The 22,139-nt window shown below is 43.2% G+C and overlaps 2 protein-coding genes across 4 annotated transcripts in view; one reads left to right on the forward strand and one right to left on the reverse strand.

Annotated features, from left to right (window-relative positions):
- The window catches only part of TMEM117 (transmembrane protein 117), a 372,578-nt gene that overhangs the window by 33,208 nt on the left and 317,231 nt on the right, over positions 1 to 22,139 (forward strand). The window contains exon 1 of one of the 3 annotated variants that reach the window (XM_025186333.2): positions 6,711 to 6,824. The exons of the other annotated variants lie outside the window; for them this stretch is intronic. Within the exon in view, the coding sequence (XP_025042118.2) occupies positions 6,749 to 6,824 (76 nt within the window). The 5' untranslated portion in view covers positions 6,711 to 6,748. Of the gene's footprint in view, positions 1 to 6,710; positions 6,825 to 22,139 lie in introns of those variants that run through there. 3 annotated transcript variants of the gene reach the window in all.
- Positions 10,419 to 11,533, reverse strand: LOC142826545 (P2Y purinoceptor 1-like). Its single transcript, XM_075919324.1, has 2 exons — positions 11,485 to 11,533; positions 10,419 to 11,308 (listed from the first exon to the last, which is right to left on the reverse strand). Exons 1-2 carry the CDS (start codon positions 11,531 to 11,533, stop codon positions 10,533 to 10,535), a joined length of 825 nt encoding a protein of 274 aa, XP_075775439.1. The 3' UTR covers positions 10,419 to 10,532.

The raw sequence follows: 22,139 nt of genomic DNA on the forward strand, positions 1-22,139 counted from the left end.
AGTGAGGTGAGAGAGAATAAAACTGAGCTCTGGAGAAATGTTTGGCTAGAGTTTCCCCTACAATATGTACCAGTTCCGACTTACATACAAATTCAACTTAAGAATAAACCTACAGTCCCTAGCTTGTACGTAACCCGGGGACTGCCTGTACTGTATTTACGTAGATCAAAATGAAACCCACAATTTCTAGGAAAACTTAGTTAAGGTTATTAAAGAAGAGCCACTTTTACTTCTTAAATTTCAGTTCAGTGCAGCTCATTCTTGAGATCACAGCATTACAAAGTAAAATGTTTGTTAGTGCAGGTGTAAAGAAGCTTTTTCATATAGAAATTTCAAGACACAGGGCCTGGGCTCTGATTTATCTCTTCTACTGTAGCACTTTAATTCTTGCTTCTTTGATGAAACATTACTCAGCTCAACTGTAATAACCAATGGAGCTGGTCCTCTATTTCTGAACATAGTCCATCACATCCAGAAATGTTCAAATCTTTAAGGACTCTGCAAATTTGGAACTCGTCTGTCTGTATCCAGCCAGGCAGGGGCAGATGACCATTTTGTGGGGCCCAGGGCAGCACAGTTTTGCAGGGCCCCCCTTTGCCACGGCGCATGCATGGGGCTTCTTGAAGTGCGGGGCCTGGGGCAGCCGCCCCGCTCGCCCTGCCATATATCTGCCCCTGCAGCCAGGTTTCTAAAATGGTGCTTATCTACGAGTCTGGAAGGTGGTGCACAATACAGTATGACCCAAATGGTGTTTGTCTAAGAGTTTGGAAGTGTTACACAATACATTATGGTCCATACCACATAAGTTGTTTTGTGGTCTAATGAATTATTATAGTGTTTAACTAATGTGTACTAACTTATTAAGAACATCTGGGCATTTTATTAGGCACCATATCTTCAGAATTAATGTAAACAGTGACCTAGGAGAACACAGTATTGCAACATGTAGTGTAATCAGTGAAAATGTTGACTTTGCTTCTTTATTATTCAGTTTATTGTTCTCTTATTGCAGCAAAATGGAATAATTTTATTTCACTTTATTTGTATATGTCAATCTGAAACGCGGAATATTATAATAAACCATTTTAGGACCATGTGTTTCCAAATGAAAATATATCTAGGTAAATATAAGCAGATGTCTCAGTGCCTTTAAACTTTTGTTTTGTAGGGAAACATTAATTTTAATCAGGATAACATGAGCATTAGCTCTTCATGGTTGAGTAAACATGTTTTAAAAATATATATACTTATAGCTGATTAAGTATATTTATCAACAAGACAGGGACCTTGCAGCAATGTTATCAGCCATAGAGGACTATACACCGTTGAATGATACAGAGATGAGTCATGGCTAGGTGGTGGTAGTAGAAGAGGGAAGGAATTTTCATAATAATCATGTAACCTAAAATTTACCTCTAAGGGTGCACGTACAGAGCAGCTGGGATATGTGATTCCCAGCTCTGGCAGATGGACACACACTAGCTCTGCTCCAGCTAGTGCCTCTAACTAGCAGGGTGGCTGTGGTAGCATGGATGTTGGCTCAGACTTAATACCATAGTACCTACCCAAGAGGTTGGGTGGGGTTCTGTACTGCTGGCTAGCCTCAGCTTCTGCCTATGCTATTGTGGCTTCACTGTTATTTTTAGATACTAGTTTGAGCAGAGCTTTGTACATTTGCCTGAGCTGGGAATCACACTCCCAAGCCAATGTATAGACATACTAGAGCTACATTTTTGGCTTTGGGCTCAGCCTCGAGCAAGATGTGGAGCCTAAGATGTACCACCTTAGGAGCAGCTGCAGGGAGGCATTATGGCCCGTAGGCATTGTGCTTTGGACATATTGCTGAGTCACAGTTCTTCCTTACTTGGGGATTGAGAGCAGTCATTTGCTCCTGGCCTCTACCAATAACAAACTATAACAGCCCCTATGCTTCCTCAGCTGTGCTGGCAGTGAGAAGTGGGGATTAAGCTAACTCCCGGTCCTATTCCAGATTATGGAAACAGACATGTAGACCAGGCCATACTTTCTCACACAGAGGCCCACATGCTCTCTTCCTTTGCACAAGTGCTTTGAGTGGAACACATTCATACCGAAACTGTGTAGCTTTATTAATGCTACAAAGGCCAAATAGACTGCTGCTGGGTGTGCAGAACCACAATAAACATGAAACAGATTAGAGCAGGGGTTCCTAAACGTTTTAACACGGGGACTAGTAAATCCATTCACGAGCTTTTGGAGGACCGGTAACATTCATTTGCATATTTGCATATTCATTAAACAAATGATGAATATTCAAATAAATTTGAATTGTTTCTGGTTCTCCCAAAGCCCCCAGTGCCAGCTTAAGCAAAGCTTTTGATACGGCCACCCACAATATTCTTGCCAGCAAGTTAAGGGAACATGGATTGGATAAATGGACTGTAAGATGGATAGAAAGCTGGCTAGATCAGGGTTTCCCAAACTTTTTACTTTAGTTGGAACCCGTTTTTTTTCAGTACTGTTTTTTGCAGCCCAAAAATATAAATGCATATAAAAAAAGAATGAAAAATGAATAAATTTTCAGTGTTTCCCCCGGCTGCATCCTCTGCCCAGCCTGGGCCAGGGCTTCAGGGACCCGGCGCCGCACGGGCACTCCAGGAGGCGGGAGCAGGAGCAGATTGGGGGTTGGGTATCTGGCTAGAAGGGAGGGTGCAAGGAGGGGTAGGTTTGCTAGGTGTCTGGTTTTGTACCGGACATTCTGGTATTTGAGGATTCTGTCCGGGAAACAAATTGGGAAAATACCAGACATATAAAATGTCCGGTATTTTCTAATTAGGTAAGTTTTATTATAATTAGGTGCATCAGTCGGTAGCTGTGAACTGGCTGGCTGGTAGATGTGCTAATGCTGTGTGAGTGTGTCTACCAGCCAGGCAGTTTTCAACTACTTGAGGGAGGGTATGGTGGGAGGAGTGTGGGGGGGCAAAATGGAACCCCCGGGTACGGACTCATTCATGTGCCCGGGTCTGCATGTGCCCAGGTCAGTCCCACTTCGCGCCGGCCAATTCGCTCTCCCCCCCCCCTTTCTCCTCCTGATCTCCCCCGTCCAGCCCTGCTACCCCCATCCTGCTCTGCTTCCGGCAGCTGGCTCCCCCCCGCTCCCCACCAATGTCCCCTGGCCAGCGCCGCTCCCCCTGACAATCCCCCTGACCAGCCCCGCTCTCCCCACCCCCTCCCAGCTGACCAATTCTCCCCCGCTTCTCCTCCCGATCTCCCCTAGCCAGCTCCGTTGCCCCCTGTCCAGCCGTGCTTCTGGAGGCTGGTTCTCCCGTCCTCCTCCTCCCGATCTCCACCAGTCCAAGCCCCCCGTCCAGCCCTGCTTCCGCCGGCCGACCAGCCACCCAGCCCTCCCCCCATCTCTGCTGAACAGCCCCTCTAATCCCAACCCTGCTTCCCAGCGGCCAGTTTCCCCCACAAACACACCTCCTCCCAGCTCGCCCCACTCCCTCCCAGCAGCCACTCTGAGGCCCGGTATTTTTTTCCTGCTACCTGGTACTGGGCCGCAGCCCATAGTTTGGGAAACACTGGATTAGAGGATTGGGCCACAAGAAATCTGATGAGGTTCAACAAGGACAAGTGTAGAGTCCTGCACTTGGGACGGAAGAATCCCAAGTATTGTTACAGGCTGGGGACTGAATGGCTAAGTAGCAGTTCTGCTGAAAAGGACCTGGGGATTACAGTGGATGAGAAGCTGTATGTGAGTCAACAGTGTGCCCTTGTAGCCAAGAAGGCAAATGGCATATTAGGGTGCATTAGGAGGAGCATTGCCAGCAGATCCAGAGAAGTGATAATTCCCCTTTATTTGGCTCTGGTGAGGCCACATCTGGAGTATTGTGTCCAGTTCTGGGCCCTGCACTATAGAAAGGATGTGGATGCATTGGAGATGGTCCAGCGGAGGGCAACCAAAATGATTAGGGGCTGGAGCACATGAGCTATAAGGAGAGGTTGAGGGATTTAAGTTTGTTTAGTCTGCAGAAGCGAAGAGTGAGGGAGGATTTGATAGCAGCCTTCAACTTCCTGAAGGAAGGTTCTAAAGAGGATGGAGACAGGCTGTTCTCAGTAGTGACAGATGGCAGAATAAGGAGCAATGGTCTCAAGTTACAGTGGGAGAGGTCTAGGTTGGATATTAAGAAAAACTATTTCACTAGGGCTGTGTCCAGACTCCATGCCTCCGTCGACGGAGGCATGTAGATTAGCCAGATCGGAAGAGGGAAATGAAGCCGCGATTAAAATAATCGTGGCTTCATTTAAATTTAAATGGCTGCCCCGATCTGCCGATCAGCTGTTTGTCGGCAGATCGGGAGAGTCTGGACGCGATGCCCCGACAAAGAAGCCTTTCTTCATCGACACAGGTAAACCTGGTTTCACGAGGCTTACCTGTGTCGATGAAGAAAGGCTTCTTTGTCGGGGCATCGCGTCCAGACTCTCCCGATCTGCCGACAAACAGCTGATCGGCAGATCGGGGCAGCCATTTAAATTTAAATGAAGCCGCGATTATTTTAATCGCGGCTTCATTTCCCTCTTCCGATCTGGCTAATCTACATGCCTCCGTCGACGGAGGCATGGAGTCTGGACACAGCCTAGGAGGGTGGTGAAGCACTGAAATAGATTACCTAGGGAGGTGGTGGACTCTCCATCCCTAGAGGTTTTTAAGTCTCGACTTGACAAAGCCCTGGCTGGGATGATTTAGTTGGGATTGGTCCTGCTTTGGGCAGGGGGCTGGACTTAATGACCTCCTGAGGTCTCTTCGAGCTCTGTGATTCTATGATTAGCAGATTTACTGATGTTGCTCCAGTCCTTAAGGAGGGGTTCAGGATGGGGGGGCTGAGGTTGTGGGGGGTGCATGAGTCAGGGTTGGGGGGTGAAGAGTGGCTCAGGGCAGGGAACTGTGAATAAGGGAAAGACAGGGAGATCAGAGTCCCCTCCGCCTACCGATTCATACCAGGGCTGCTTGCTCTTCCCCTTCCTGTTCCTATCAGGGAGCAAGAGCAAAGTGCACAGCTCATCTGCCCCCCTGCTAAAGTGAGGAATTCCCCAGCCAGAGTGAGGAATTTAGCATACTGTACACTTTCTATTTGCTTCCTGGGGGAGCAAGGATGCCTGGGGGGTAGGAGGCTTGGGACTGGGGCAGTCCCAGGGTGTGTGTGTGTGTGCGCCCCCTAGATAGGCTCTTTCACCTGCTTGGTGAGTCTGTCTCTTTTCTGTATGGTTTTATGAGAAGCAATCCCATTCCAGGCACATCCCATTTTCCTGGCACAGCCAAACCCTGACATTGTCTTTAAGTTATGATGAGTGGAAGCTGTATACCAAATCTGTTCTCTCTGACCTCCCAGCAAGGAGTGTAGAGCAGAGCCTGGAGGCTTGTTACTTGGGCTGCTGGGTACAGCCTGCATTTTGCTTCTCAAGGTGGTACTGAGGAAGCCGTGGGAATTGCTATTGTCTTAATTCTTATTCTATGAATTGGCTGCAGTGTCAATTTTTCCCAGGGTGAGGCTGTTCCCTCTCTGCTGGCTTCATCCCCATTGGCCATGTAACTGACTGTGGAGGGAGCAAAGGTAGCTGTGGGGAAGGGGATGGCCATCCCATTTTGCCACCTTCACTCTGCATGGCTTCGTTGCACAAAGGTCTGCCCTGGATAGCATAGCACACATAGTGCATACACAGCACATACGCAGCATAAAGGCCCTTGTAAGCAATGACATCTATTTACTGTCTGGTCACTGGATACCAGTGTGGTTGTGGCAATTGTTGCTCTTTGCGGATATAAAGTGTGATATAAAGTGTGTAATGTTATATTGGCTGCCAACTAAACCATTTCTTCGCTGTTATCCTTGAAAAATCATAATTCCTCCCCCCTTTCTTTTACCATGGAACCCAAGTTTCCAAAGCACTCTTCTAGAGAATCTCTGCATCCATTTTAGCAATGCTTAGAGAAAGTATTGCATACCAGTTGTTTTAGGGCTATCTATAGAACTGTCTGAAGCTTGCTATGACTCTTCAATCCAACCTCATATGGAACTTCTAATAATACTGTCCCCAACTCTTGGTTCCTTTGTGAAAAGAGGCCAAATTCTCAGGTCTTGTAAAGATTGGCATTGTCAGTGGAAACAATTCAATCTTGCTTTCAAATCCAAAAAGTGACTTCAAGTTCAGTTCACCTGATTCCTTTGACAACAGCAACAACCACAAAAAGAACTTTCTACTTACTGTGCAATAATACTACGAACACCCAGAGCATCTAATTTGTTATCTTATTGTTGCACAAGATGTATCTTAATAGAAAACTAGCTGCCCCCCTTGCATTCATCAGTACAGGACTCAGCCACAGGGTATATAAACTGATATAAAATATATTTAATATTTTCTATAAAAAGCTCACAAATGTAAGGCTCCTTCCTGCTGGGTGTGAAATAGCAATTTCTCTCTTTCCTATGTCATGGAGCTACTATTCCTAGCTCTGCAGGGCCATAGGGTTTGTCAGATGTTTGATTTTTACCAGAATGCCCAGTCAAAAAGGGGTTCTAGAAGTGGTGCCAGCCAAACTATGAAAAGTCCAATAGGTAGTCCAGTAGGAGATCTGGGACTGAAGCAGGCTCCTTTCTACCCTATCTCTATGCAGCTCTCAGGAGCAACTGCCAGATCCCTGCAGCTCCGATTGGCTTGGAACCCTGACCAATGGGAGCTGTGGGGACAATGCCTGTGAGTACAAGGGATGCAGCTGAAGCCTCGCTGGCCCACCATGCACCTAGGGGCCTCAAGGACCTGGCGGCTGCTTCCTGAGAGCTGTGGTAAGTGCCACTGGGACCCTGCACCTGTCTGCCCCAGCCTGGATTTCCTTCTCTCATCCTGAACCTCCCAGAGCCCACTCTGCCCTTCACACGCCAACCTCCTAAGCCCGCCCAGAACCCTCTTGTGCATCCCAAACTCCTCATCCCCAGCCCTACTCTAGAGCAGTGGTCTCCAACCTTTTTATACCCAAGATCACTTTTTAAGTCTCAGAACAGGTGAAGATCTACCGCCCTGCCCCGCCCCTTCCTTGAAGCCCCGCCCTCTCTATTCTCCTGTCCATCACTTGCTATCCCCAACCCTTAAACTGTTTAACAGAGTGTATATTTTTAAATTATGCAATATATAAAATTAAAATCACATGTTTATAGTTATGAAATAAATGGTCTGTTTTTTAATTCATGCTATTTAAATGTCAAATGAAGCATTTACAATTATACATTTTGTTCTCTGCAATTTTGTAAATCTAAAATCAAGTATTGATAATTATATATTTTTTCTTCCAATAACAAAGTCTCAGTGTGACACCTGTGACTGAACAGTATCTGCCAGTGTCTTGAAGTCTGGGTTGTAGTCTGAGATTGCTAGTCGTATACAGTCTATCAGATGGGCATCTGTGATCCTGCGCTTAGCCTGGGAATCTTGCTCCAGCACAGCTGGAGCTAGAGGGCTGAACGCAGGGCAGCCGGGCTGGAGGGAAGAGAAGTGGCTGCCCAGCCAGCTGGCCATGGTGCTCAGCCAGGGTGCACCAAGCTCCACGTGGGCAGGTGCAGAGGAGAAGCTGCCGATCAGCTGGAGCGCGGGGCAGCCTCTTTCAGCTGAAAGCCACAATCAGCTTGCTGGGGTGTTTCAGCCCTCCCGACCTCCCAGCTCCCACTATTCCTTGCAGCTACTCACCTGTGTTGTTGCTCGGTGAGAAGCTGCTCCTCAAATGAGGAAATCTAATGTAAATGTACTGCGCAGGCATGCAGTTCAGAGAGGGCTCAAGAGCTACTCTTAGAGCCCCTGAGATCTACCGGTAGCTCGCGATCTACTGGTTGGTGACCACGGCTCTAGAGACTATACTACCAGCTAGAGCCTTCACCCTCTCCTGCACCCCAGCTTCCTGCCCCAGCTTAGTGAAAGTGAGTGTTGGGGAGAGAAAGCGGCAGAGCAAGGGGGAATGGAGCGAACAGTGGGCAGTGCCTCAGAGAAGGGGTAGTGCCTTGGGGAAGGGGGTTGGGTAGGAGTGTTTGGTTTTGTGCAGTTAAAAAGCTACTAACTTTATAGGGCCAGAAGATATGTTGGACTTTACACAGGTGACATTATGACTAGGAAAGCTGTTGCTGGTCCCATACTGAATTTGGCTCACCCTGTGTTCACTGTGGCTAACTTTTTTAGGGCAGTATTACATTGGGAGTGGAGATGTGCATGTGGCAGGTCAATGTAAAAAAAATGGCAGCTGTTTGAAACTGTTCAGTGGGATGATACTACAAGAGATGGCCTGGTATACACAGGGCAGGGAACACCATCAAAGATATACATATTCATTCAGCCCGCGGCTGTGTAGTTCTTCACATGGAACCAGATTCTTGTGTCCAGTCTCATGAGGAGATGCACCTTACTTAATAAATGGTGTCCGAATCTGACCTCTGAATATTACTTCCACATATTTTGGATGTATGCATACATTTAATATTCTCAGTATTTGTTCAGTGTAGGGATGTGACTAGTCAACTATCAGATAAGCAAAAGTTTATTGGCTAGTTGACTAGTCCCTCAACTAGTCACTCCCTCCCACATGCTGCCTCTGTCAGAGGCAGCAAGGGTGGGGAGCAGGAGCCGGTGCTGGGGGGAGACGGATTAAAAGCCACTTCCCCATAGCACCGTCTCTGCAGGGAGAAGGGGAGTAGCAGGGACTGGGTGGCTCATGCCCAGTCCCAGACACCTCGCCTCTGCTTTTTAAATGTATTAGGAGCCTGCTGCTCTTAATACATTTAAAAATCAGAAACACAGCAGGGGGGACCCAGCACAAGCTGGGACAGCTGATTCCTGGCTCACGCTGGGTCCTCCCTGCTACACTTTAGCCTTTTAAATGTATTAAGACCCAACAGGCTCTTAACCCATTTAAAAGGCAGAGCTGCAGCAGGGTTAGCTCCCGGGCCGGGAGTTAACCCTGCTGCGGCTCCCCTGTTTATCGACTAATCATCTAGTCGATGGAAAATCCATCGACCAGTCAATTAGTTGGTTGAACTAAATTTAACATCCCATGTCCACTAAAGGCTTACACAGTGCTTTGTTAATAAGCTTGTCTAGTTTGCATTGGACAAGCATGGGACAAAACAAACTAAAAACTATAGTTTTATTTTTTCAATTTAAATAAAAGCACATTTAGGATTAAGGAGCATTTGGAGGAAAGGAAGGAGCTTGTCATCTCACTGGAGTATATAACTCCTTAGGAAAGAACCAATTTAAAGGTGTACCATTTCCATTTGAAATATGGTACCTGTACTTCCATTTGCATCAGTTTAACAAGTATTTTAGATGCTTAAGACATAGTTCTTTATTTCATGGTCTCAAATAGGCAGAGACAACATCAAAAATCCATTGGACTAGATAAAGACAAATATTGTTTTTGCTTGACAGAGTTGAAACATGTACTGTGAAGTGAATTTGGTCTGCATATAACATGGAATTAATTTTATATCAAGTCATGTTCAAACTATAGAAATGAAAAAATGACTTAACTATACAAATACAAGAATAGATTAGCCACAAGCTCTTGGAAAATGATTTAATATGTTTACTGACATAGCTGCTTTAACAATTAACAACTTATTGTGTAAGTGCTGTTAAAATACCTCCTCAAAAACATGAATGGATTTTGCCAGTGTAAGGTGTTCAGAAACACGTTGGAGAGCATTTTGCAGTCAGTTGCTCAGTGATCGATTACATGTTTTCCTCTTACTATTATGATGATGCTTCTGTATTTTTAGTTTGGAGATTAAGTTTCGAACTTGCTTTTTCAAGCTTTTGTTGAATTAGGTTTTGGATTTTCAAACAGAGAATTTCAGTGAGATGTGAGCGCCTGACTCCATTAGTCTCCTTTGAAAATCTCTCTCAAGCTCTAGTTCAGCAACAGTTTATATGCAAATGCTTTACTGTATGAAATGGACTTAAGCACGTACTTAAGTATCATGCCCATTTGGGACCCAGCTCGCTTTGCAGATAGTTTTATTTCCCACTAGAAGGGTCAATGGAACTCTAGGGTGGATAAGGCATGAGTGTTTGCATCATTGTAGGATTTCAGTCCTTGAAGGACATCAGCCTTGTGCTGGGTGTTGGTGCAGGAGTTATTTTAACCCACAATGAATAAACTGCTGTTTAGACCCCTTTTTGGTTTATTCGTGCTACACTAAATATTATGCATTCCTGAAAAAGAGAGAGAGAGAGAGAGAAAGTGTTTGTGTGTACACTTGGATAAGGATATTTAAAAAATGTCATTGTTGGGGGAGGGGCTGGAAGGGGAGTGAGGGGGAGAAAAAACCCTGGCCTCCTTTTTCAGTGAATCCATCTGGAATTCATATTTCCCAAATGGCTTCTCAGTATTTTTGCTTTCCCCACGAGACCGTTGCAGCCATGCTGAAAACAAAATATTTAAAAGTCCATGACAGTGAAGCTAACTGGCTTGTGAGAGACACCTGGGGATGTTTGGTGAATTGCAATTTAATTTAATTCAGCATTCTCTGCTGGGCCACAGTGATATCCCTGACTTTCCGTGAAAGGCAGCAGTGACACCCGGACTTAGCAGGGCATTTTATTGTTTGCAGTCTTTGATGGAAATTCTTACTTACCAGTATAAAAATGATCGGGTCTAAGCAACTGCTAATACTGCAGATGATTTCAGTGAGTTCATAAATGGTAAATATCATGCTTATATTGTTGGAGTTTAGTTGGTAATTCAATCTGTAAATTATTATTGCTATCATCATTACATGATAGGGAATGAATGCAATGGCAAAAACAATCATTGCCACAAAAACCAACAGCAGAGGTTTAATCGTCCTATTTCTTCTCTGTTGACGCTTCTTCAGTTGTCGTAATGCCTTTAGAGTCAACATGTAGCATGTAAATATGACTGTGGCTGGAATTAGGAATCCAAATACAACTCTAGAAACTGCGAATGGTACTATGAGGTGTAAAGGTTCTCCAATGTATTCGAGGCAAGCTACAGTGTTGTTTCCTTTTCCATCTGCAAACGTGTAATAAAAGTCAGGAATTGATTCAATAAAAATGAAGATCCATATTGCAATGGTACAAAATGTTGCCTTGTCTTTGTCCCACCACCTTAATGAACTGATAGGATGGACAGCACCTATATACCGGTCAAAGCTGATGACTGTCAGAAAATAGATACTTCCATAGACATTAATATTGAAAAATATTCTCTTGAACTGACAAAATATCTGACTGGAGTATATGACTAGCTTCTGGAGATTATAGTAAACTGAAAAAGGAACCATGAGAATCCAAGTAAAGTCACACAGTGCCAGATTGAACAGAAATATAGTGTTACTAGTCCATGACTTTATGTTGTATGCATAATGTATTATTGCAAATATATTTCCCAGAAATCCCAATAATAAAGCCAAAAGACAAATCATAATCAGAAAATAACAGTACCACTGCAGTTTACTATAGGTGTTGCAGATGAAAGTAATGCATGTAGCATTCAGCATCTTTCCATGGTCTCCACCTAAAAGAGAAAGTGAGACCAAAAGCTTTTAAAATAAAATAAAATAAAAGCATGAATTAATACTATTTAATTTAGAGTAGAGAACTCTGAGGAAAACAGTTCAGAATCGACAGGCTTATTCTGTAATAGCTCATTTTCAGTACCTGAAGAATGTATATATTTTTAAAAGATAAACCAAAAGCTAGCTCAGGCTATCATCATGAACCTATAGCAAAATATTTACATTCTTTTCCACCTAATATTTGCAAGTAAAATGAGAGAGAGAGAGCGAGAGAGAGAGAGAGAGAGAGAGAGAGAGAAAAAAAAAAAAAAAAAAGCATTTTCCCACCAAATGTGCCATTACCCTGCTCTGGAGGAAATACCTCCAAGGGCAGGAGTGTAATTAATGGTCCACACTCATTGCATTCTTGGCCTTTTTGTCTTGAATGTCAATGAGTGTTCCTGTATTAGTAGTGGCATTTATAATATGGGCATCTGCTCTGAGGATGGCAGCCTGAGACCTGGAACTCTGAATCTTGACAATCTTGAATAAAATCCTGATTGCACTGAACTCAATGACAGTCTTTTGCCTTGAACGCTGGCTAAGTCCCTTTTTGTATAATTCTAATAACAATCCAGTCTATAAACAAAGCTTTTGCTAGAACCAAGAGGAATGAATTTTGTCTCACTTTCTATGGCATTGCCTGCACAAAGCCCAGTTACTTGACTTTATGTGATAGGAGGGATGGCAAGCAGTAGGAGGGAAAATGGTGATTTTTGACCCTGCTAGAGTAGCATAGTGTGTAGCAATATGTATATTTCACACCTGGTTTTATGCTGTTAAAGTATTTTGGTAAATTGCAGAAAATAAGGGTAGTATTTGCTATTGAATATTTTTTAAGTCAGGTTAACTCTGACAAGTTAACAAGTCTCTCTTGAATGAGAGGGTTTCTTTCACTGTATGGTATGATCGTTTCAAATATTCCTTTGATCTGAGGTTCTATTAATAGTTAGCATTAGATGTATCATTTTCAGTGATTTACAGTGTTGGAGTGAAATCATACTCTGCCTTAGTTTAGCTTGCCTTTTATTTTTTCTAAGAATTTGGCATCCGTAACAAATATTTTAATTGATGGTTGAACATTTTGCCAGGCTGTCTCACAATTAAATCTAGCTGGTTATGTTTGTCACATCTCTGTCCAATTTACTGCAGCAGCTCCCAACTGTGGAATATCTGCCCACAGCAAAGGTGAGAGCAAGGCAATCTGTTCACTATACACACTCCAGTGGAGTTGCTCTCCATTTCTGCTGCCTAGGGAATATTCAGAAGCTTTTACCCAGAATAAAACACACATACAGCAATACTTTGTGTGAAATGATACACTGTCTTCTAACACACTACTGATTTCCTAAAAACATCAAGAATGAAGTGTCATTTCCATCATGGATCACAGACCTGCAAGTTAAGCAAATACTAGTACTGTATATGCACTTTATTAGATGGCAAAACTGAGGCTCAAATTTAAGAGTTTGATGCAGCAAAATGGTAAGGAGAATTAGTCTCTTCTGGGGACATGTGACTCTACATTGCAGTGCTATTTCAGGATACTTCCAGTATCCCAAAATAGCTATTCCACTTCTTTTGAACAAGTCCATTATTTCAAAATATAACGGGCTCACTATTAGACATTCCTGTAAACCTTGTTTCAGAACAGCAGTTTATTTTAAAATTTGTCGCTGTGTGGACAACACCAAATTTCAAAATAAGCTATTTCAAAATTAACTCGAAATAAGCTACACAATTTGCATAGCTCCAATTCTGTATCTCATTTCAAGCTCAGGGTGCAGTTTAGATGCACACTAGTTGACTTTTGGTAAAGTCTGGAAAGAGCCTGAATTTACTGACTTCTGGCTTGTAGTTGAGCAAGGACATTCTGATTATGGCTGGATATAAAGTTTTCCTTAGTAAACATACATTTGTGACTCACTCATGATGGCTAAATGATAATACCCATATTGGAAATATTAAAATAGTTGTGATGCCTGTGAAATTATTATCCTTGATTATTATTAATATTACAGTATTGATTAGAGCTTCAATCTGGATTAGGGCCACATTGTTTTATCTGCTGTAAAAACATTCACAAAGACTTTATAGGTACTGATGATGCTTATTGTACCATACCATACATTTATCAAAAATTTCTCGTGATAACAGAAAGTGTGTGAGAGAGATGTTACATGGAATTTATGGTAACATCATTTAAAATATTTCCTGTAATCTTATTTGAAATATTAGTTGCTGTCTTGGATTTATTACTTTCACAGGATGTTTTTGCCCATCAATTTTACCCGCTTGATCCACACTTCCTCCAGTTCCCTGACACTGTCTGCATTTGCCTGTCTGCCCCACATCACTGTTGAGTTCTTTCTTCCCACCCTGGCATCTGGTCCTTACCCACTGAAATAGTTCTTTATTGCTATACCATTTAGCACTACAAGGCGGTGTCTACACTGGCATCCCTTCCGGAAAAGGGATGCTAATGTAGCACGTTGGAATAGGCAAATCCGCGGGGGATTTAAATATCCCCCGCGGCATTTGCATTAACATGGCTGCCGCTTTTTTCCGGCTTGGGGAAAAGCCGGAGAAAAGCGCCAGTCTAGACGTTATTCTCCGGAAAATAAAGCCGACTGGCGCTTTTCTCCGGCTTTTCCCCAAGCCGGAAAAAAGCGGCAGCCATGTTAATGCAAATGCTGCAGGGGATATTTAAATCCCCCGCAGATTTGCCTATTCCAACGTGCTACATTAGCATCCCTTTTCCGGAAGGGATGCCAGTGTAGACACAGCCCAAGAGTATGATCCAATGGATTTGATTAGGTCCATTTAGGATTATAACATTACACTCATGAATTATAAGAATTTTGTCCCCACAAATTGCAGTGTTCAAGGCTGAGTCTATGTATTATTAATCCATAAATAACCCTTAATGATGACATAAGTAGTGGAAATTGTTAGCTCAGTGACTAAAACAATGAACAATAGAGGGATGAAAATATACTTTGTGGCTTGTGAGCAGTTGCATATGCTGCTAGTGCCCATTCTTTCTCTCACTTAAGTCAGTTTGTGTTTTGCCTTTGATTTCATCAGAAACAAGACTGAGCTCTTGGGCTTAGAAATATTCCGGAATTCTTAAATGTATTTTTTTCAGTTACTCACTGCCAGCCTTTGACCAGAGATGGCCAGTTAAGAAGGGTAGATGCTAATGATAAATCAACTGATGGCGCTTCCAAAGTAAGGCAGATTCTAATGATTTGGAGATTGGGTGGATATTGGGGATTGGGTAGAATATTTGGAGATTGGGTAGAATGCTCTGTAAGCACCTGGCCAAAATCCCAGTCATCTCAGGGGCCACACTGACCTGTGCAATGTCCCTGATTTGGGAAGATGCTAGGGGAATTAAAGCTTCTTTAACCTCGTATTCACATGCGCTGCATGTTTCGTACAATGTCTAAGAGTACAGAGCAGAATTTCCTTTGTGCTTTGTTTAATAATATGCTACAGCTCTAAATAACAAAGAGGCATTTTAAGTTCTAAAATGTGATCTATTTTGTTGGGTTGATTTCCACATCTTTTCATTGGCAATGTGTCTTTTCTTTAGGATCAGAAATAAAAATGGGTTGAAACTCTGGCATCTCACCTCCCTGACTATAAATAGCTACACACGATTATAGGAGCCATGTTAGCTTCTGTTGCTAGAAAAAATCAGGTAGCTCAATTCTTTTAATTATATAGAACGTATAGGGCCTAATCTTCACCTAGTATAAATTGCCTTAGCTGCTTGAGGTATATTGCTTGTAACAGGTATGCTAATTCACCTCTTGGCTTGCCTTCTGTGCTGTAAACCCCAAGAGCTCCACATCTTTCCATTGAGGGAATAACTCTTAGAATCTATACATTCTGGCAAGCAGTGAATAATGAGATAACTGAATCTTCTTTGGCGGCTACACCTGAATTAGCCTCCAAATTGTTGGGCTTAATAGAATTTGGCAGGGGTTCCCAAACTTTTTGACACAGGGACCAGTAAATCCATTCACGAGCTTTTGGAGGACCAGTAACATTCATTTGCATATTTGCATATTCATTACACAAATGATGAATATTCAAATAAGCTGTTTCTGGTCCTCCCAAAGCCCCCAGTACCAGCTTTAGCAAAGCTTTTGATACGGCCACCCACAATATTCTTGCCAGCAAGTTAAGGGAACATGGATTGGATAAATGGACTGTAAGATGGATAGAAAGCTGGCTAGACCAGGGTTTCCCAAACTTTTTACTTTAGTTGGGAACCCGTTTTTTTTCAGTACTGTTTTTTGCAGCCCAAAAATATAAATGCATATAAAAAAAGAATAAAAAATGAATAATTTTTCAGTGTTTCCCCCGGCTGCATCCTCTGCCCAGCCTGGGCCAGGGCTTCAGGGACCCGGCGCCGCACGGGCACTCCAGGAGGCGGGAGCAGGAGCAGATTGGGGGTTGGGTATCTGGCTAAAAGGGAGGGTGCAAGGAGGGGTAGGTTTGCTAGGTGTCTGGTTTTGTACCGGACATTCTGGTATTTGAGGATTCTGTCTGGGAAACAAATTGGGAAAATACCAGACATATAAAATGTCCAGTATTTTCTAATTAGGTAAGTTTTATTATAATTAGGTGCATCAGTCGGTAGCTGTGAACTGGCTGGCTGGTAGATGTGCTAATGCTGTGTGAGTGTGTCTACCAGCCAGGCAGTTTGCAACTACTCGAGGGAGGGTATGGGCGGGGGGGAAATGGTATCCGCGGGGCCGGACTCACTGATGTTCCCGGGTCTGCATGTGCCCGGGTCAGTCCTGCTTCCCGCCTGCCAATTCAGTTCCCCCCTCCCCCGCTTCTCCTCCCAATCTCCCCCGTCCAGCCCTGCTTCCAGTGGCCAGTTCCCCTCTGCTCCTCACCAATCTCCCCTGGCCAGCCCTGCTCCCCCTGACAACTCGCCCTCCCAGCCTCACTTACCCCACCCTCTCCCAGTTGGCCGATTCTCCCCCTCTTCTCCTCCCAATCTCCCCTGGCCAGCCCCGCTGTGCCCCATCCAGCCCTGCTTCCAGAGGCTGGTTCTCCCATCCTCCTCCTCCTGATCTCCCCCGGCCATCCCCTCTCCCCCCTCCCTGGTCCCAGCCCCCCGTCCAGACCTGCTTCTGCCGGCTCCCTGCCCTCCCCTATCTCTGCCGGACTGCCCCGTTGGCCCCAACCCTGCTTCTCGGCGACCAGTTCCCCCCCACACACACACCTCCTCCCAGCCCGTCCTGCACCCCTCCCGGCAGCCACACTGAGACCCGGTATTTTTTCCCCACGGCCCTGTATTGGGCTGCAGCCCATAGTTTGGGAAACACTTGAGTTCGGTGTTTCTACAGAAATGGTTTATTAAACACTTTTAGACTAGGGAAGACTATATTACATCACTTAAAGGAATCTGGGCTATCCGCAGTTAATTTGTGGTTACAGCTTATTAAAAACAACCATTCATATAGCATCTAACATACAATGTTAGACAAAGATTGTCTTCCATTATATTCAGGCCAATGTACAAACGTCCTGCTCTGGTGTAACATTATTGATTTCAGTGGAGTTACACTTGGGATTAGTCTGGCTGTCTTTATTATTGAAAGATTAAATCCCACTACAGAAAGCCATTACATCACATGGTACTTATATCATTTAGTTTCTTTAGACCCAGTCTCTGTCATTTCATTTTCCTTTCTTGTCTGCTATTCATTGAAATAAATGCTGGGATTTTAAATGAATTGCTATCTTTTTCTTTATTGATTCCCACAGTGCAACCTAGCCATTCATGACTGTATTTGAACACGTCTGGTGCTATTTAGGTTGTATTACTAGTTTTGTGGTGCTTCTTTGGTGTCTTCTCTATATTACTGTCTGTGCTACATGTAATGTATTCCCATTAATGACATATGCACTCTATACCGTATCTTGTTAGTTCATGTTCTACACAGCTTTATAAAACTAATCGAAAGAGATAGTAAGTAGAGCTTTGTTATAAATATATTATCAAACTTAGTTTACAATGTTTGTTCATGTAACATCTTACCTTTTTGGTTATTAATTGTTTGGTACATTATGTTTGCTGAACTGAGTTGCTATAATAAAATGCAATGAATTGTTAAAGTTGAACATTTCACATTTCAAGTTCAATTGCAATCAGTGTATTATATTTTCAGGATTTATATCTGTTAGAATGAATGGAACAATGCATAATATAAAACTATTCCTAGGATATTAAATGAGCACATATTGGTATTCTCTAATCTTTTGTTATTCGTTTAACATTTTAGCAGATAATCTACAGTATAAACTGTTTCTATCACCAGCCGGTGAAAGGTATGCACCTATCTGAAAGATAGAGTAAATTGAATCCCATATAGCAGAAATAAACTACAGCTGTTGGATATTTAAGAATTTGCCAAGATGAAGCAAACATTACTTCATTAAAAAGTTATATGTATTGTATGTATTTATGTATGTGTGTATTAATTAATGTGATTGATAGATGCATTTCTATAAAATAGGAAAAAAGAAGGCATTTTAAAAGAATAGAAAAGGAATGAATATTTAGCAAATCTTTCCCTTACCTTGACTGAAAATGCTGAAATTATCTGTGATACAGGATTCTGTGTTCCAAACCATGATTTTACTTTCCATTAATCTGGATCCTTTTCATGGAACGATACTATTTTGCAAATATTGTCAGTAATCTGTGGATTTAGTAATAGTTCCTATACTGTGATTACTCTTTTGAGCAATCGTCAAACTGCATGAGAGAGATGTGTTTTACCATTAGGCTCCTCCTTTCAGTAAGGGAGGATACATTTCTATTACCATATCTTGTTCTGCATCCACCCAGTTTTGCCATAAAAGACAACAGAAACAGAACCATGAAAATATGCTTCAGTTACTATAGCTGATGTGTTAGGAGGGAAGAGTTTTTCTTCACTGGGCTTTTTGGAATAGAATAACTCCCTCAGCTCACCTTTCGGCAGAGGACATGCAGTATGATCACAAGCCTTGAGAAGGCATCATGAAGAAACCACTATGACTGCACCAAGTTACACATATTATTCAGTCTCCTGTGCTATTATGAGGTGAGGATAATGTATTACCAGAAAAGTCAACACTGGTTGCACATTAATTGAGCAGAGCACACCTTCCAGATTACAACATGGATGGGTCTCCAGAACACATTATCTATCACCATGCTAGAGTAACTTTGCCTCTCCAGCGGGAAATTCCAGATAAACCAATAAAGAACCCAACAGGATGGAGTGTTAAAATCAGTGAAATGATTCATTCTCCAAGCCAGATCTCAAGGAGCAAGCACCAAAGTACTTTACTCCTTAGTATCAAGTGAGGGATGAATGGTGTGTACCAAGCAGGTTTTTGTTTAAAAGGGAATAAGCACTAATCCCATCTGATTTAAGATCAGACATCATTAGATGGATATATTCTTCACACCTTGGTATAGACACATGCCTTGAATGAGCCAGGGAGTATATACTGGCCAGGGATAAATATCCAGTTGAGTGTGTCCATGGGACAGTATAAAATGTGCAGAAAGTATAGAGATCAACATCATCTCCATGAAATCCCAACTCTGTGAAGAGGTTGGAACAGACTTGTATACTTTTAATGATCGCAACTACCATATGACAACAGACTACTAGTGCCATTACTGGCAGGTGAGCTATCTGCCAATGCTCAGGCAAGAATGGTGGGCAGGAAACTGATGCTTCTATTTAGCAAGGTGTGGCATACCTGACATGCTATGCTCAAAAGCTCAATCAATGAGCACCAGTACTCTGCAGCATTATTTGAATGATTTAGCACCAAAGGAGAATTTGAGCACAAGAAGTGTTTCCCTAGGTAACCAGAGTTGGCAGTAAAAGCAGTGTAGACAAAAGTGATAGGGAGGAATCCCTTGCTGGCAGTATTGGACCATTTGCAATACATTCCCCCACAATTTAGATCGGGGTGGGCAATTAAAAAACAGCAGCTCACAGGTTAGTCCTTCGCAGACTGCCGCTGCTATGTTTACATGCACCTCCGTAGGTATCGGAGGATCGCAGCTCTGGTTGGCCACAAATTGCTGTTTGCCAACTGGGCTCTGGACTGACGGTCCCTTAGCCACGGGATTGGCTCTGGTCCCACCAGACTTCCAGCCACTGGAACCCTCTGCTGCTGGACTCCCAGCCAGGACCTGTTCCCAGCTATTGGGATTCTCTTATCTTGGGTCTCTCTGGTCTGGCAATGTCTATGCTGACACGGATGTTGCTGAATCAGTGAACTCCTGGACCAGAGAGGTTCAATCTGTCTGTACCTGTAAGAAATGTAAGTGCGGGATGAAGTGTGGAGTGCTTGGATAAGGGCTTTGGGTTGGGGCGGTGCAGGAGTCAGAGCAAAGTTGGGAGGCACACAAGTCAGGGGCAGAGGGTTGTGGGGGAGGGGAGCTCAGGGCAGGGAGTTGGGGGGCTGAGAGTGAAGCTCAGGTTTGAGATTAAGGCCACCTCTGCCTGGCCACCAGCTCCTCAGGGCTGGCCATGGCAATGGGGACCATACTGCCTGGCCGCCCAATCACCAGGGCAGTAAGGACCATGCTGCCCGACCATTTGAGCACTGAGGCTGGAGCATTGAGAGCCCTGCCCACAGCTGGCCTGTTTCTTACCAGTGCATCACACCAGTTTTCTTTCACCTTTGCCTTTGGCCCCAGCAAGTCAGCATGCTCTGGCACATGAGATAAAACAATGAATATTAAAAGGAAAGTCTTGGTACCTCCACCAACTATTTTTTCCTGTAGTCTGAGAGCCTCCCTTCATGTGGCTGGTACATGAAGGGAGGCTCTCGGACTACAGGAAAAAATAGTTGGTGGAGGTACCAAGAAGTCAGTCTATTTTGCGTAGTGCTTGAATTCTAGCTGCAGTTGCAGCATGTCTGTTAAAAAAGAGCCTGTTTAGTTTTCGAAACATGGAATGCTCTCATGTTATTATCCTGGACATGGTATGGAAATCACAGATGTTCATTTGTTAGTTTATATTTTATATATCAATATCATTATCAAAAATTTCACAGGGGTAGCTGAGTTATCAAAATAATCTTTTCCTCCACGAAACTCCTTATACAAGGAAGTATTGTTACTTATAGTTTACAACAAGGGAAACTGAACTAATACTACTATCCTCCAGAAATTATGTATTCTTGGTCCTGGATTTACTTCACCTTCCTACGCTCAGACCACGGGATCAGATTTGCCTTGCAACATGCTGATAACAAAATAATTTTTTAGAAACCAAGAGTCATGTCTTGTTCACAAAATCCTAATGCGGCCAGACATAAGGCCCCTTATGCCTTTTATAAAGAGCAGTGGTGCTGACTTATAAAGACAAATACTTTTAGCTTCATTTTCACATTCACCAGTGCACATTTAGGTGCTGGGACTGGTGTACATGGGCAGTGTCTACAGAAAATATACACTGATTAGAAATGAGCTGTTCAAATCTAACACTCTTGGTCAATTACATATTTCACTGCTTGTTCAAAATTGCAGTGCAGAAGCACTGTATAGAATGGCACAGCATGAAATTAAACCAGAGTTTCACATTGATTACTTGCATTTGTCATTCCCCACTCCTCCCCAAGTTCTGCTTTTGGGCTTTACCTTTATTACAAACTGTTCATGAGACTATTTGTATGTGTTGTGTGAAATCATGGCAAACATTTCTCAGACCTAGCCCTCCAAAAGTCAGATGAGAGAGTGTAGGATGAATGAGTCAATAGTTGAAATTAATTGTAATGGTCAGTAAACCTTTCCAGCTCCACCTCAAAAATGCTGGTAATCTGTTTCACCGAGTTTCATATTTCGCCTGCCATGTTTGCAGATATAATATGGGAAATGTGTGGGTAAAGCACTGAGCATTTTCAGTGATTAAATGGTGAGAACATTTTAGCGGATGACCCTTTCACATTGCTGCCTACAGCTATGTACAGTAGATCACCACCTGTCATATTTAATCAGACAATCTCCTTGACTGGTTAGCAACAAGTTTCTTATGTTTCTCATATGTCGCCTCATCAGTAGAATATCCTTCTGTAGTTATTAGGTTTTTAGTAGGGTGTTATATGTAGTGTGCTGATCTAAACCCTTTTTAAAATCTAATATGTGATGTTTTCTTTCCGTTTCTGAGGGGCCTCAGGCACTGAATACAAAATAGCTTTGAACCTTCCCAATTTCACCCACCCACTCTGCCTTTGATCTTTAATCTTTACTCACTGCAAACGAAGATCCAAGCAGAAGCTAGGAGGCATTACAGCTAAGTGTAAACTGTAGACCTGGGGGATGTTATTACATTGCAGAAAGACTGTTGTGCCTATGGCCGTAAAGCCAGTCCGACTCCAAATAAACTTGTGACATGGCAAGCACATTAACATGAAAATAATCACAGCTCAGATACTCCAGAGAACATTCAGTCCTCTGATTCAATGACAAAATTGGTGTATATTTCTGGCTAGGAAATT

Source organism: Pelodiscus sinensis, chromosome 1 (assembly GCF_049634645.1).
Source record: "Pelodiscus sinensis isolate JC-2024 chromosome 1, ASM4963464v1, whole genome shotgun sequence".
Classification (NCBI taxonomy): Eukaryota; Metazoa; Chordata; order Testudines; family Trionychidae; genus Pelodiscus; species Pelodiscus sinensis.

Coding starts and splice junctions, on each gene's coding strand:
- LOC142826545 (XM_075919324.1), bottom strand. CDS start 11,533: ATGCTACATGCATTACTTTCATCTGCAACACCTATAGTAAACTGCAGT. Junction 11,309..11,484: donor ACCTATAGTAAACTGCAGTG/GTACTGTTATTT, acceptor TTCCTTTTTCAG/TTTACTATAATCTCCAGAAG.